This window comes from Macrobrachium nipponense, chromosome 33, assembly GCF_015104395.2.
Source record: "Macrobrachium nipponense isolate FS-2020 chromosome 33, ASM1510439v2, whole genome shotgun sequence".
NCBI lineage: Eukaryota > Metazoa > Arthropoda > Malacostraca > Decapoda > Palaemonidae > Macrobrachium > Macrobrachium nipponense.
The window spans coordinates 32,958,953-32,976,125 of record NC_087219.1 but is presented as its reverse complement, the minus strand read 5'-3'; the positions used below and the strand labels follow the sequence as shown (position 1 = coordinate 32,976,125).

Here is a 17,173-nt window from a genome sequence, read left to right as displayed (position 1 = left end):
TCTCTCTCTCTCTCTCTCTCTCTCTCTCTCTCTCTCTCTCTCTCTCTTATTGGCTGTAGTTATATATTTTTAATGGTAAAATGTGTAATGACTTTGAAATTATATTAATAATATAACCTCGAAGATTAATACGGTAATAGGTTAGTAATATTAGGTATATTTGAGGTAGGATGTTATTTAAAGTATACATTTGGTATCTGAACTTTCAAGATAGGCAGTTATAAGTATTTTTAGTGGTGGTTCTAACTATTCGCGGGTTTTAACTATTCACGGAGGCGTCTGGTACACATCCCCCGCAAATACGGGGGATCACTGTTTATGTAATCAATTTTACCAGGTACTTTGGCCATATATTTCTTATATATATAAACCCACAAATCCTTTGAAAAATTTTTGTTGGAATTCTGAGGGACCATTTTCCTTCTATAAGAAAATATAATTGACAACAATATAAGAATATAATAAAAAAAGGAAAATGGTAATGCAAGAGCCAAGACTGGATGCTGTTGATATTGCAGTGGAAAATCTTATTTACATGACAAAAGTCTTCTCAAAAAGTGATTATAACTAGTTAAAAGTATAACAAAGAAATATGACTATTTTCTATGGAGAGACGACCTTTACTGAATCTATTTTGAGTCCAGGTTTACAGTTTTTATATACAGTGTATAAGTAAATCCTCAAAGCTCTGGACTAATGGCTGGAGAGTGATCTGCCTGGATCAGTGGAAAATCCAGACAAATTTCAAGTTCTATGATAGGCTTGCCTATAGCCTTGTAGCTTTTTACATATTGTTCATTATAGTTTTCTTGAGTTTGTTACAGTCTTCAATGAGACTGTAGTCAACTTGTTTTTTTGCTTCTGAATTGAGGTGTGAGGCTAATTTTGGATTGAGTATTATTTTCAGCACTTTAATTATCATGTTATTTTTCATCAACAGGTCCCTCTAGTTCCCAGTCCTCAGCAAGAAATGAAGATAAAGAAGATGTGGTAGCAATATTTGAAGAAGCTGCCAAGAAACCACGCATGCCACCACCCCCACTTTCTGGTCCTGAACTTGCTGCTATGATGAAAGTAAGTAAAAGGATTGGATTTTTAGATGCAGCAGCCCAGCCATGTTGTAGACAGCCTGTCTAATTCAGGTCTAAAAAAAGTAAGAATTGGGAGAGATTAGTAAAAGTGAGGGAAGCTGAGGTAGAAAAGGAACCTGCAAGATTGTTTTGGTTGTAGATTGGAAATGGTGTAATTTTGTCATATTGTTACCTTGCACGGTTGCAAAAACTCAAAAACACATATGGATGGTTTCCAGTGACCTTATGTAGGTCAGTCAAGATACAAATTGAAAACTTCATGTACTGGACTACATGCATTAGTTGTTTTAGTGGAGAATGTTATTTAAGAAGAGGAAGGATGAAAAACAAGAATAATGTAAGCAAAATTATAGAGAATAGAAGTGTAAGGATGAGATAAAACTCAATTAAAACAACTTAATGGGAAGTGATACAAATGAGACTAGCCACAAAATGTCAAAGGTAGCAATTAGATGAAGCTGCTAAGATTATAAGCTGTATGAAAAAAATAAAAAAGGCTGCCAAGTGATTTTGTGTCATTAGTGACACCTCTTCATGGCTTTGTTGGTGTTTGATTATAGCATGCAGTGGTGAGTCTTCATAATAAAGACTATCATGAATGTATGATAGCTATTAATTTGATATATTGTAATATTTCCATAGACGTACTGATTCAGTTTTATGTGAGATTTAATTATACTCTTCTATAATTGTAACTTAATGTTACAGTTTACATACTGATTTATCTTGTAAAGGCACTTGAAAATTTATAATATGATTACCAGATCAAAAGTATTAAGATGGAAGGTATGGACAGTCAATCTTAAGTATTAGTTATACATTAGTTTAGCTGTAAAAAATTACAGTACAGTTTTAACTAATTTCTTACTGACATATTTATTCACAAATATACATATAACTGAAAGCTCTTGCTCATTTTCTTTCAAGGTTGGGACCAGAGTTGTTAGAGGAATTGACTGGAAATGGGGTGATCAGGATGGCCCTTTGCCAGGGGAAGGAACTGTGATTGGTGAATTGGGTGAGGATGGTTGGATACGCGTTCAGTGGGACAACGGCTCTACCAATTCGTATCGCATGGGCAAAGAGAGCAAGTATGATTTGAAACTAGTTGATTCTCCTCTCCCACCTGCTCCTGAAAGTGACACAGACAGTGATGAGGAAGAAGGTAAGACCTCTTGAAATGACCTCTAAGTTTTGTTATTGTAGATTTCTTTAATAAGGATATTGAGTGTCATTCTAGACTCTCATCATAATGGCTCTCCTAATGATCCATTCCTAGATGGGATGTAAATATTAGAGCAAGGCCATGTTGAAGAAGTTTGTCAGCCAAATATGTGACACCAGAGGGAATGGGTGAAATGATTAAAAGTGGAAGGACATGCATTTGGGGCTTAAGGGGTTTTGCAAATGTGCAGTGTGCCATGTAAAGCAAACTGCAATTCGTGTCTTTCTCCCTAATGAAGTCAAATGATCAAGGGTTAACAATGGAAGAATCTTTCAAAAGATGCTGGCTTGTTTGCACGTTTGCTGAATGTTGAGGAACTGGTTTTCTTTCATTCATTTTCTCAGTCACCCATTTTGTGCTGATAAGTTTACATATTTGTCTTTGTAATTTGATTATAAAATTGATGGTATAAGGAATTTCCAGCTATTCTGCTTTGGGAAAGACCATTGATTATATTTTACTGGAAGTGTTTATATGAAATCAAGTAAAAGAAGCCATAGAATATAACATATGGATCAAAATGCAATATGTGTTATGCATAGGTAACTTGGAATAATGAAATATGCAAAAATAATTAGGGCTATTTATGTATGGTCTTTATTTAATGTAGCGTTGTTCATGTATGAAACAAACCTTCGGTCTTAACTTTTTGTGTAATTCAATATAGATCATTATTTTGTATTTTATATAAAAAGATTACTTTTATTTTGGTGTGCAAATTTGGTGGGATGATGTAGCAACCTTTTCCTTCTCTGTGTTCATAGTGACTGAGTCAACATACATCCGAAAACATCCAATATTGGTCCTTCGAGACTCTTGTCTTCACTTGCTACGAGCAGTGGTCATTTCAACTGGTCTTAGTGCACAAAATATGTCACAATCAAGTGTTCGAACTGTAGCCGCTTTGCTTCATAGCATTGTTCAGGTAAAATATTTTGCTATTCCTTGGTTTGTTGTTAATTTTTACTTAATTTTTTTATATGAATCAGCATCTATATGTAGCTTTTTTACAAAAGGTTCTGTTATCATTATGTCTTTCTCTTTCTTGAAATCCATGTTATGTCATTAGAATGGGCATTATATTCTGGGTGTTTTTTGTAATATGAATAAATAAAAAATCTATGAACTGTTTAATCTATACATTTGATAACACATTTTTGTTACTTCTTGTAATCATTAATGCTGTTGACCACAAAAATGAGATGTAAATGAGATATGCAGTTTTCGTGAACTTAAAACATCAAGAAGTTTAGTTTTTGATGTATTTCATTTATCCAGATGTTCACATTTTACTTAATGAAAACTTATTAATATGGTGATTTCTTCATTTTTGTTTGGATTTCCATAGGCTGGTACCATTCAGTCTCCAAAAAGTGATCCTATATTGGAGGAGCAACATCGTTCATGGTGCAGTTTAGGGATAGTGCGCTCTGTCAGCTGCTCCCCAGTCTTGTGTAGGAGTCTTGCAACCTCTCAGTGGGTTAGCCTGCTCCTAAACCTATCACAAACATATCTAGGACCTGCATCATTATATCGTCGGGTAAGATTTACTTTGTATTTATGAATTTTGTGGAGTTGTTATCCTTTTTTGTATAGCTCAAATACATGCCTAAGTGCTTTGAGTGCTTCTTTTTTTTTAACTATTTCATCCCTTATATTATGCAGATCTTATCCCTGCGGCTCTTAGCATCTGTTCTTCCCCACCGAATTGATGACTTGGAAGAAAGACAAATGCTTCTAGACCGTATATTATCATTACTTGGTAATACCCTTCTCACATGTGCCAATGATCCAGCTATCAGTGCCACAGGTAAGTTTGTTTTTATTATATGGAAACTTTCAGCTTTTGAATAGAGATTAATTGATGTTACTGTATTTATAAAAGATTTATAGGAGTAGCCCGTAAGTATAAACTGAGATTTTGGCTCTCGGAGGAAGCTGAAGAACTTATATTTGGATGTGTATTGGATGTACTATATTTCTGTTTATTAGGACCAGAGTTACACGTAAATGACTAGAATCCTTTTAGATTCCTCGTGTTACAGGAGAGCTAGACCCAGAGCCTTGCATAATATTCTTGATATTGATAAGACACTTACTGATGGAAAAAAATACTTGATAACACTCTCTGTTTGTTAATGTTAACATTTCTCTTAAACATTTCACTAAATTCTAACTTTTACTTGTTTTGTCACTTCTGTTACATAATTGCAAATATTAAAGTACTGATTTAGAATTTAAGAAACCACTTCAATTTCTGTTTTTTTTTTTTAAATATTTGATTCAACACTTTCTCATTATATCTAAGTATGTTGATTTACTTTTATAACTTAGTTTTTGTAACCAAAGGATGAAGTTCTAAGGAGAGGCAGCTTTGTTTTGCAATTTTAAGTTGTTGGTTTAGATTTCTTTTTATAAAGATGGAACTTCGTGTATCTAGATTACAATTGCCAAGTAAGTGACTTGTTTATCCATATGCATGTCTGTCAATCCTTCTATCTGGCTTACGATATTGATTTATTTTTCATGAGACTAAAACCGTACTATACATTATATACATATTTTGTAAAGTCATGGATGTCTGACATTTTGACTGTTTTTCAGGAAATGTCGTGTATCCTGTAGAGTAGGTGTCATTTTTTCTTTCTAGTGATACATATAGCAGAAATCTTTGATATGTTATGATATTATGGGAAGTAATTTTAATTTGGTGCAACTTCAGGAACATGTATATTGCATTAAATTACTATTTTTCCTAATCTGTAATGTTACTCTCATCTTGGATTTATGTTTGTTTCATCAATTGCAGGTAGAAAAGTTCCAGGAACATGTGTGGCCATTACATCAACTCATTCAAGCACAGTTGTAGAAGCTGTTGTATCCCTGGTGCGAACGCTTCATGCCTTACCAGTGTGGAATGGTGTCATCAATGATTCCATAACAGAGCGTCTGAGTCTGGTTGCACAGTTGCTGTCTGATTTGTCACAGTTCCAGTTTAAGGTTTGTTATTAGATTGGGAATATCCTTAGAAATTTAAGATATACATACTGGAAATCAAGGCATTTTGTTAACTCTCTGAAAAGGTGTTAGAAAAATTGTTTATTTTGTTTTTAGGTTGAAGATTGCCATCCAGGTAGTCTTGTTGGACAAGCTACCGGTGTTGCAGCTTCCCTGGCTATCATTGGTGGTGTTGATACTCGACCCAGACTAGGAGGCGATGTGTTTTTGGAAGATGGCTGTCTAGGTGAGCAGTAGTCTTTTATTTGGACCTTTTCCTATTATTGAATAACGATGGCAACATTGTAATCTTGCTCATTACATGACTTGTCTGAAATAGTGATAGTTAAGTTATCATCAGAATATTGGAAAAGTATTTTGTTCGTAATTAATTCCTTTGTTGTTATTGTAGTGGTAGCTGAAATGGGTATGCTAGGTATGTAACAGTTTATCTTTATTAGCTCATTCACCCTCAAGAGATTCACATGATTAGACATGTGTCAGTAATTTTTAAATATCTAGTTTAGTAGAATGTTCTGGTGTCATAGAGCACTCTTAATTTTTCAGAAATACTTTAGAAGTAAGTAGTATTTAATCCTTTCTAAACTGCTTGTTAGTGTTGAGCAATGAACTGTTTTGATTAGTTTTTTTATAATAGCTTTAGTTATAGGAAACACAATTTTTTGTTTTTAGATAGAAGAATTTTATTATCAGTTTATTACTTGTAATTAGCATGGTGGTATGAAAGAAGAGGTATGAAATCATACATTTATGAATTCTTGGCAGGGATATAAAAAGTATGAATTGCTGTCATGTTATACTAGGTATTCTTTATGGTATTCATATGGTAATTTGAAAAAAATAGTATAGTTTTGCCCTTTCTTTGAAAGGTGGTTTCATAATTTCAAGGCAGTTATTGGGTATATAAAGACAAGGATTGCACTGAAAGAGTGACCTTCAGCAGTTTAGAATTTTGCAGTAGGCATTCACACAGTCTAATATAGACTGCACTAGAAGATTGATAAAATTTATCCAAAACACTGACATTTTAAGAAAGTATCTCACTGGGACTCATGCTCATGTTATTTAAAAAGAGATATACGTAGTGGTGGGATGATGAATGAGGGACCTTTGGCTAGTGACTAAGATGTCTCACAAAATGAGAAACCCATTGTGAAAAGCCACCCTGTACGTGCCCTGGAGGGAGTGACCTGCCGTAATAAATTTTAGAGTACAGTAATACCTTGGGTTACGAATTTAATCCGTTCCAGAACCTGCTTCGTAACCTAAAAAATTCGTAACCTAAACGGATTTTCCCATAAGAATGTTATAAAAAGCAAATAATGCGTTCCAACCGACCATGAATGACCATTTCAATTCATATTTTTCCATTTATTTTTGTTCACTAAGGTTGAAAATTCGTGTAGGAATTACATAAAATGATAAAATTGAAAAATGAAATTAAATATAAACACTAGATTTAATATGCATGCACAGTAAAACCTGAACTTTACCTTTGGCGAGTGTGGCTGCTGGCTTGACGGAGACGGGAGGAGGGGAAGGGTGAGGAGGAGAGGGTTAGGGCTTGGGGGGGAAATCTCCCTCTGTGAACACTTCTGGAAGACTTTCTGGTTCTTTCTCTAGAGAGCACCGTTCACTACAATCACTAATTTTACGCTTACGCGACACTGTGTCGTCTTTCACAATTTTGAAAAAATATTTTTCTATGGAGGCTTGCTTTTGCCTGTTCTTTAAAATTTTATAGAAATGACCCACCCCATTATCGATAAACAAATTTGTTGCACGCCCTGACGCAGCCTTATTCGGTGATTTTTCTCGATAAAAACTTTTCACAATTTCCCAGTGTTTCAAAAAATCCTTGATCTCGCTCGAAGGAAGCGACTGTGCAGCGTCTTCCCCCTCCTCCTCAGATGAGATCTCCTCCGTTACCTGTCTCTGTTGCTCCTTGTGTAGCTCCAACAGCTCGTCGGTCGTCAGCTGCTGCCCATGCTCAGTCAGGAGGTCCTCGATGTCATCCGTGTCAACCTCCAGCCCCAAGGACATGCCCAAGGATACAATCTCGTCTTCAACTGCCCCCTTCTCGACGGTTTCGAACCCCTCAAAATCTCGTTCAGCAACGCAGTCGGGCCACAGTTTCTTCCATGCAGAATTGAGGGTTCTCCTGGTGATTCCCTGCCAGGCTTTGTCAGTCAGATTGAGGCAGTTGTAAACAGAGTAGTGATCCTTCCAAAACTCTCAGAGTAAGGTTGGTGCCTTCCATCATCTCAAAGCAGCGCTGGAACATAGCCTTCGTATACAATTTCTTGAAATTGGCGATAACTTGCTGGTCCATGGGCTGGAGTATTGGAGTGGTGTTGGCGGGCAAGAACTTGACTTTAATGAACTTGAATTCGTCCAGTAAGTCCTCTTCAACGGATGGAGGATGGGCAGGAGCATTGTCCATCACAAGTAAGGCTTTGAATTGAAAATGGGAGGTCCGTTCTCCCGGAGATACTTCTTCACCTCGGGACCAAAAACCTCGTTCATCCACTCGACGAACAAGATCCTTGTCACCCAAGCCTTGGTATTAGACCGCCACATAACGTGCAACAGCTTCTTCTGCACGTTGTTTTTCTTAAAAGGGGGGCGCGTGGATTTTCCGAGTGATACACGAGGAGAGGCTTCTTAACCTTTGCAATCCCCGCTTGCATTGGCACAAAACAGTAGGGTTAGATGGTCTTTCATGGGCTTGTGACCGGGAAGTGCCTTCTCTTCTGCCGTAATGAACGTCCTCCTGGGCATCTTCTTCCAGAATAACCCTGTCTCGTCGCAATTGAAGACTTGTTGGGGGAGGTATTTCTCGGAATCCACGAGCCTTTTAAACTCTTTTACGTAAGCCTCTGCCGCCTTCGTATCTGAGCTTGCAGCCTCACCATGGCGAACAACACTGTGGATGCCAGTCCTTCTCTTAAAATTCTCGAACCAGGCCATGGCTCGCCTTAAAACTGTCTTTTTCACTGTCTGCTGATGTGCCTGGCTCATTTTTACTCAAATCTTCGTAGATCTTACGAGCCTTTTCGCAAAATGATGCTCTCACTTACGGGAATCTCCTGCCAGCTGCTTCTCGTTTATCCAAACCATGAGCAAATTTTTTACATCGTCGAGAATATAAGGTCGTTGTTTCGTCAATACTGTGACACCTTTTGATGCTTTACTGGCTTTAATTTCTTCCTTTTTCTTCAAAATAGTGCAGATTGTTGATTGCGACCGCTTGAAGAATGCTGCAATGTCTTTCACGCGCTCGCCTTTATCATGCATTTGGATAATTTCCTTCTTCATTTCGACTGTAATCATCTCCTTCTTTCGTATGCTTTCCTTCTTGCTGCTTGCCTTTGTCATCTTGGGAGCCATTGTCTTTAGTATTTGGGTAATAGTAATGTATAAGCACTATCACGGAAACACAACACGTGCGCAAATCACTAAGCAAATTTGAGAGCGTATCACGGACAGATGCGTTCAATCTTAACGCCAGCGAGATAGTGAAAGAGTTATGGTTTAAAAAGGGTCAAGGGATGCGTGGGAGGAAGTCACGTGACCCTCGTTAAGTTTTGGCCGAAAAAAATGCGTTCGCAGATCCCACGCTCATCTGATGTCCGATGTAAACAAAGCAGGCATTAAGTTTTGGCCGAAAAAATGCGTTCGCAGATCCCACTCTCATCCGATGGTCCGATGTAAACAAAGCAGGCGGCCTCCACCCATGATAGAAATTCGCGCATTCGTATTCCAAGTGAAATTCGTATTCCAGAATGAGGGCGTCACTTCGTAAGTTAAAAAATTCGTATACTAATCGGTTCGTAACCCAAAGTATTACTGTATAAAGTTTTAGTGGTTAATTGTAGTCATTATTTTTTAAATTATGTTACAGGTATGAGGAATCTTTATTGTTCTGATTAAATTATGTTGATGATTTCATACTAATTACCCTTACTTATATTGGTTATCATTATTAGTTTTGTATAGTTCACAATATGTAAAACCTTTCCCCATAGACTAAACATGAGAGGATAGTGTTCTTTAATACAAAGGCTATACATAAACCCAAATTATGGTGTACATAAAGTTTCAGGCTCCAAAATTTTTACGTATATATTTCTTTGAGAGTTCCAAATGTAGGTGTGGATGATGATAATGTATTTAATAAAATAAAACTAAGAAAATGTTGGCACCCATTTGTTAATGGTAATTGAGTGAAGAAAATGAGTGCTGTGCATTTTTGTAGTTCACTTTGCTGTTAGTGTATGTAATGAGAATACTGTACACTTCTTGACTACCATTGAAATTCATTATGCATGCAAAATATAATAAAATGAACCTTTTTGAGCTAGAAGCATTATCAGGGCATAGCCAGAGAAGGATAGTTAGCAGCTGTACTAGTTTTCTTCGTATAGTGTAAGAAGTTATAGCAGAATTGTTCTTTTATGGTCTGAATCAGTTTCTTTATCATTATTAAAGGTAGATTGGTAGATGCGAGTGTGTTGAAATTATCACAGTAGGAAGTTTTGGTTAGTAATGTGATATTAAGTCTGAGAGAGAGCAGTTAATTGTCCACAAACATCATGAAGATCTAATAAATCATTTAGTTTTCAAAGACTGTACAGTACATATTGTGTTTTGTTAATTCTTATGTCATATGTCTTAGAGTCAGCTTTTCAAGCTGTTTGCTTTACTTTTGATTTAAATATGTTATATCTTTGCCGTTGACTATAGTATGTTATTTAGCAAACTTCTGTTTTTAGACAGTTGCTTCTAAACCATACATAAAAACAACTATAAACCCAGGAACTATCAATGAACTAGAGACTACCAATGTCATTTTGGTTTTGTTTTATACTTCTTATAAGTTATATTATCAATATTGTGCTTGTAACACATTTTATTTCTTAATAGGCACGATAGCAAGAATAGGTCACCACAAGGTGTACGTGCAACCACATGATGGAGGCTCCCTCATGAAGCTGAGCATGTCTGCCGTGGTTCCTTCACCAACTAAAAGATTTGCTATTGGTATGTTTTATTACCCACGTGATTCCTGGCAAGTTTTGTGAATATGGTGTTGCGGTATAAATCTTTACCTTTTGCTCTCACTACGTAAGAATAGTGTGGGTGAAATATCTCAGATACTTACATAATGTTTTATATTCTTATTTTTGTATTAGTACATTTTCCTTATACTTTGTGTGCTGTTTGTTGTAACTCACTGATCAGTTGTTCAGTTTGTATAAGTATTTTTTTCAGCAGTAATTATAGTATATTTTGCCATTGACCACAAATAAGGTATAAAATATTACTGGTTAAAATCACAGGATTTTTCCACAGACCGACTGAGTGTAACAGCTGCCTGCGTTCAGGTTTGGGTCTCACTAGTGGCAATTGCTGGGGACTACTCAAGAAGTTTTCATGTACCTGCACCAGTTACATTGTCACCTACATTACTTAGAATACAGCAGGTGAGATGTGCTGTCATAATGAGAATAGTTTAAGGAAAAATCAAGTTAGAAAGTAAAGTTTTGAGAAAACAAAGGGAAATGGGGAAGAGTTACTGTTATAGGGAATGATTTTCTTGAAGAATCTCAATTGCAGTGAGGAACACACATTGAAGGTTGTACTCTCCTTTGAGATCTCACTCCAATGACAATGTTGTTACTATGATGAAAATTCCTAATTTATTGCTAAAAGTTTCTACTACAGTACAAAGCATTACTGAAGGAGAAATGTCGATGAAAAGTTTTTTCTTGAATTTTAAATGAATTAAAACAAAGAAATAAAGATTATCATTGTTACAGTGAGGGTTTGAAGCAGAGTCATGGTTAATTTTTTTTTGTCATTGGTTTACGGTATTAAGTTCTTTACAGGTTAGTGTTTGTTTTTCATATAATTATGTATTGTTCTTTCTTAATGTTGTTTTTATTCATTTTAATCAGCTACGTATGCTAGTTATGAATGCCTGCCGTGCCCTTCTAAGCCATCAGTCATTGCTGCGACTTGTGCTTCTTCAACCCACAAATGACATCAGCACTTCCACAAATAACCTTGATGGAGAAGGAGATGAAGTGAGTCAGTCATCCGAGGTAAGCTTTGAAAGGCATTCTGTGAGATATTGTGAGGCTTCATGCAGTAATTACAGCATCAGAATAACTGAGTGCATTAGCTGTAAAAGAGAATAATTTGGATAATGAATTAACTCAGTTTTGTGCAAGTACTAATGGTTTTTTCTTTCTATTTGACAGATCCTTTTAATCCAAGAAAGTGACTTATTACTGCCTCTACACCTCCATCTCCTGTAAAAGCTTCATATTCCCGGGAACAACTTGAGGTATTCAAATGAAGATTTGAATTGTTAGTGTTTGCTTTGATACCTTGAATGTTGATACAGATAGTGTTATTTATTTAATGATAATAGAATAATTTTTTCTCTATAGTTCTGGGTGCATTTCAATGTCAGTGTATTTCATATATATGAATTCCAAACCTTTTTAGTTTTATTAATGCATACCTTGTAGGGCAGACAGAGAAAACACTGATTCCCTGATTGAAAGTGGAGAGTTCCGTAGGTGAGATGAATCTCATGGCAGCAAAGATTTTGCGCACTGTCAGTGACAGCATTTTGTTTGTCCTTCTTAGTTGAAAATTTGTGATGTATTCCAAGAAAAAATGATTTTTTTTATAAACTGTAAATTTGTTGTTTTCATGGCATATAAAAAATTATGTAACAGGCATAACTCCTTTCTTGACAGACTGCAGCCCTAGCCCTTTGTGAAAGTCTTACTGAGGAAATATCGCAGCCACCCCCATCAACTCCATGCTCAAACGATGACATTTCTACACCCCTGAGTGATCATTCAGGGATTGGGCCACCATCTCCAGGTATTCTGAATGATAACCAAGTGAAATCAAGCAGGCCTGCGGCTCCACCAGCTCAAACAAGCCGAGGAAGAAGAACACGAGCAGTTTCTCCTTCCCCTCTTGTGCGACAGTTGATGGAAATGGGCTTTGCTAGGAAGAGTGTGGAGCATGCAATTAAAGCATTAGGTATGTGGTTGTGTGACTCTTGAAGGTTATAGAATATTACCTCTCATTTCGATATCAAGTTTTCTCCTAATAAAAGAATTTATGTTTCCTTTGGTAATAAAGTTTTATGGAACTTTAATTTATTTTGAAGTGTAGTTGCAATGATGAATTTTTTTTACTCATCAGTACATCAAATATTTGTAAAGAATTTCATGATAATGCTGAAAGTATACAAGTACAGTGCAAATTATTCTCACACGTGAATCTTTTGGGGTTTTTTTCATCTTGGTTTCAGAGAATTTAAAGATATGAGCTTATTGCTATATGAAGATTGGCATTAAAGTTAAAAATATGCTTGTACTGTAATCTTATGATTAACCCTCTTACGCCGATTGGACGTATTAAACGTCGAGTCAAAATGTCTCCCGTATGCCGATTGGACGTATCATACGTCGGCTCAAAAAAGTTTTTTTAAAAATTCGCGGAAAAATACTTATAGGCCTACCAGCCGAAAACTTTTGTATCACGCGCCTTGGGGGATGCTGGGAGTTCACGGATCAAGGCATTGTTTTGTTTACAATCGCTACGCAGGCGCGCAAGCGCGAATTTCTTTCTTATCGCACTAAAAAGTATCAGTGACACATCTCGGAAATTATTTCGTCACTTTGACATAATTTTTGCACCATTTTAAATTATCCTTTACATGAAGTATTATATATGAAAATGTGCGCAATTTCATGTAAAATACAACAAAAAAATACTCATGATTGTAGCTTTTATCAGTTTTGAAATATTTCCATATAAATAACGATAAGTGCCAAAATTTCAACCTTCGGTCAACTTTGACTCTACAGAAATGGTCGAGAAACGCAATTGTAAGCTAAAATTCTTATATTATAGTAATATTCAATCATTTGCCTTCATTTTGCAAATAATTAGACGTCTCTAGCACAATATTTCGATTTATAGTGAATTTATGAAAAAACTTTTTCCATACGTTCGTGCGATAACTCTTCCGATAAATTTTTTTCGTGCGATTGTCCTAATGTTTGCACCCTTTTAAATTTGCCGTTACATAAAGTTTTATATATGGAAATGTGCGCAATTTCATGCACAATACAACAATAAACAACCCATGGTTGTAGCTTTTATCGGTTTTGAAATATTTTCATATAAATAACGATAAGTGCAAAAATTTCAACTTTCGGTCAACTTTGACTCTACCGAAATGGTCGAAAAACGCAATTGTAAGCTAAAACTCTTATATTCTAGTAATATTCAATCATTTACCTTCATTTTGCAACGACTTGGAAGTCCCTAGCACAATATTTCGATTTATGGTGAATTTATGAAAAAAAAAAAAACATTTTCCTTACGTTCGCGCGGTAACTCTTCCGAAAAAATCAGGAATTTTTTTGTGCGATTGTCGAAATGTTTGCACCATTTAAAATTAGCTGTTACGTAAAGTTTTATATATGAAAATGTGCGCAATTTCATGTAGAATACAACTAAAAAGGATTGAAGGTTGTAGCTTTTCTCTTTTATCGAAATATTTGCATATAAATCACGATAAATAGAAAAAAAACCACTTGTTCCGACACGGCATACAAACCTTCGGTCCTTTTACAATAGGAAGGTACTAGCGGCAGCTGGATAGGTCGTAAGCTTTCGAACAAGGGGTTCGGTAGTTAACTGCTTGTCCGACAGGCGCGCGCGCGCGACTGGGAGGTAAACAAATCACTTTTGCTTTCGGCCTCACAGCGAGTGGACGTGTGTGTTCGACGCTCTCTGCCCGCTTCTCGTCGTTTGCTTTCCTGAGTATATGGTTGTGTTTGTGTATGAAAGAATCATTGTAAGTACAATCATTTCTCTCTTTCTAATTAATTGTGATCTATTGGTCAATGATGGAATCTCCTCGCCTCGCTACCCCACGGAGACTATGCCCGGGTACCGAAGGGCGTAAATGCGGAAAGTTCCGCTCATTCCCGGAGATTGACCCTCATATTTTGTGCGCTCGGTGTCGGGGGCGCGAATGCACCCGAGCCGAGCCATGTGAAGTTTGTAATAATTGGTCGGAGGCGCAGTGGACTTTGTATGAGGGCAGGAAGAAGCGAAGGCCTGCAAAGGAGTCGTCGGAAAGCTCTCCCGCGACTCCTTGGTTACGGACACTTCGTCTTCTTTTCTGCCACCCGCTCAGCTTCCACGTTTGGCGCCTTCCCCTTCGGGGGGGGGTTTCTAGGTCCTTCTCCTCACCTGACTTGTCGAGTGTGGAGGAGGGCGCTAGATACCCTGACGTCGAGTTGTACTCTGGGTCCTCTATCCGTTCGTCTTCGCGCGAGCGGGTAGAGGATCCTCCTAATCACCCGACTTTTGCTTCCTCAGGTGCGGTTGCCGCGAAGGACGACCTCGGACAGGTGTGGGCATCGTTGGGGCTGCAGGGCGTGCCGAGTGTCCAGGGGCTGCTCTACCATCTCGCTGGCTCCGTGGCGGTCACCCATGCGACGGTTACGACCACCACCACGACCCTTACAACACCTGGCTACGCTTCACCTCCTCACCTGGTGTACACCCCGCACGCGGGTCTCTGTAACACCTACTATATCGGTGCAGGGGCCAGTCGCCGTACCGTTGGTTGGGGGAGTGTGATGCCGCCACCTGGGTTTGCCGTGCTGCCGCGACCGGACTTCGTGTGCCCAGAAGAGCTCGCCCCTGGACCTCCCACCAGTACCAAGGATGGCTGTACCGCTGGTCCGTCTCCATCTGGACCGCCTGCACAGCCTGCCGTACCTGCGTACCTGCCCAGCCGCCGTTCACGGACGTGACGTTGGACCACTGCTGCCGTTCCTGTACCTGCTCCTGCCGTCTCTACTGCCGTTCCTGTGATGCCTGCACCTGCTGACGTTGTTCCTGTTCCTGGCGCCGCTGCTCCCGATGCTGATCTGTTCGGACAGGTGCGTCCGGGCCCTGTTGCTTCGGCAACAGCAGCCCCGGCTCCCGCTCTGGATGACAGATCTGACGTCAGTCCTGAGGAGGTTGACGAAGAAGAAGAAGAAGAGGAGGAAGTGTCGTCGTCGTCTTCATCGTCTTCTTCGTCGTCGTCGTCGTCTGCCGCCTCTTTCCCCTTCTTCTTCTAAGGCTCCCCCGCCGAAGAAGAAGAAGGTCGCCTCCCCCCCCCCTAAGAAGTCTCCTTCGGGAACTTCTAAGGGCCCGTCTCGCTCTGGTGAGACGGGGGGTTTCTTCTTCCGCTGGTCACCCTGCTTCTTCGGGGGCAGGACCCGTCTCTTCTTCCGCAAGGAAGAAGACTACGGGGACCAGAGGAGTGCCGGCTAACACCGGCACTTCCTCACCTTGCTGTTAGTGGTTCGGCCACGGCAGCAGGGTCCGTCTCGTCCTCGTCGTTCGCGAGAGGTACCGAGTGTACGGTCGCCTAACAGCGGCCGTGCAGCCAAGAACCAGACCTCTGAGTCCCGCTCAGCGTCAGGTTCACGGCACGGAGCGGAAGACTGGTGACAGCCGCTCACGCGACTCTCACCAGACCAGCTCTCGCTCTCGTCGGCGAGGCAGCTGGCTACCCGAAGGGCGGAAGTGGCACGGTCCCATGACCCGGACCACGGCAGGGCTGAGGGCTGGGAACAAGAGGTCCCCCCGTTCGCCGGCACCAGCCACGGCTGGTACCAGCGAACTGACGCAACCGTGAGGATACGCACCGATCTCACCGTGACAGTGGAGCTCGCCGGTCGCCTGACCGTCACTCTCCCAGAGAGCGATCGGGTACGGCGACCAGCACCAGCTCCTCTGACACACGAGACCGGGGGGCCGCTGTTCTCGGTCCAGCCGTTCTCCACAGCGAGACGGCTCGACTAGGTCTGCAGCTCGATCGCCACCGCCGGTTGGCGATCGCCTGCAGTCTTCCAAGCCCACTGGTTCTGCCAGCGAGCGAGGAGGGAGCGTCAGGTCTGCCCTCTCCCATACTTCAAACCTCCATCGGGTTTTACACAAAAAAAAGGTTAAACCGGGAGGGGCGAGGTATTGAGGAGTTGATCGTGATGGGGTGCGCCCCTCAGGATCCCACCACGTCGTCGTACGTACCAGGCACGGTTCTCGGACCAGCCAGGTCATACGCACAAGTGGTTGGAGGAGACCGAGAGGGGTCTGTCGTGTTCCTCCCCTTGAGGGAGGAGGTCTCGGGAGATGCTCCTGTTTTGAGGGACTGGATGGTCCGACTCCGCAGGACGCAGTCACTCCTGAGATCCAGAGGAACTTTGCCGAGGGGTTATTGCGCTGATCCGTCAGCAACAACGACCTCACGCGGAAGGATCGCCGCTCCCACCTTCCGAGCCCACGTCCCGGCTCGAGTCGTTCTGGGGCCCCGAAGAGGGAACCCAGACCGACGGTGGGTTTGCCGCGTTCTGAGCTTGCGGACTCAGTGCTGGACCAGGTTGAATCACTTTGTCTCAGACACAAGACGGTTCGCTCAAGTCTGGCAGGTCGAGCAAGCTGCTTCCACCACCTCCTCTGCTGCGACAGCGGCGTTTGTTTTTACGTGCCATCTGAAGACCCGATGCCGCCCAAACAGTGAACCCGGAGTTAGCCAGGCTGACTCCGGGTGTGTCTCTGCAGCAAGCTCCTGTCCGAGAACCATGGTTTCTTCCTTCCGCAGCAAGAGGCACTCCGGCCTGGAATCGACCGCCATGGCAGCTTTCCAGCCCGTCATCCTGGCTAGAATCTGTGGTCCCTCACAGTATCTAAGGTCGCAGCCAACTCCGGGGAATTTCTCCCGAAGATGACTCGG

General features: G+C 40.3%; 1 protein-coding gene across 1 annotated transcript in view; it reads left to right on the top strand.

Moving 5' to 3' along the window:
* The first annotated feature begins 475 nt into the window (after window positions 1-475).
* Window positions 476-17,173, top strand: part of LOC135202828 (E3 ubiquitin-protein ligase HERC2-like) — a 194,108-nt gene continuing 177,410 nt past the window's right edge. The window contains 14 exon segments of the mRNA XM_064232287.1: window positions 476-557; window positions 941-1,074; window positions 2,019-2,256; window positions 3,081-3,241; window positions 3,665-3,856; window positions 3,982-4,126; window positions 5,126-5,316; window positions 5,431-5,560; window positions 10,261-10,377; window positions 10,690-10,820; window positions 11,295-11,441; window positions 11,601-11,621; window positions 11,624-11,686; window positions 12,108-12,402. Of these exon segments, the coding sequence (XP_064088357.1) occupies window positions 476-557; window positions 941-1,074; window positions 2,019-2,256; window positions 3,081-3,241; window positions 3,665-3,856; window positions 3,982-4,126; window positions 5,126-5,316; window positions 5,431-5,560; window positions 10,261-10,377; window positions 10,690-10,820; window positions 11,295-11,441; window positions 11,601-11,621; window positions 11,624-11,686; window positions 12,108-12,402 (2,047 nt within the window).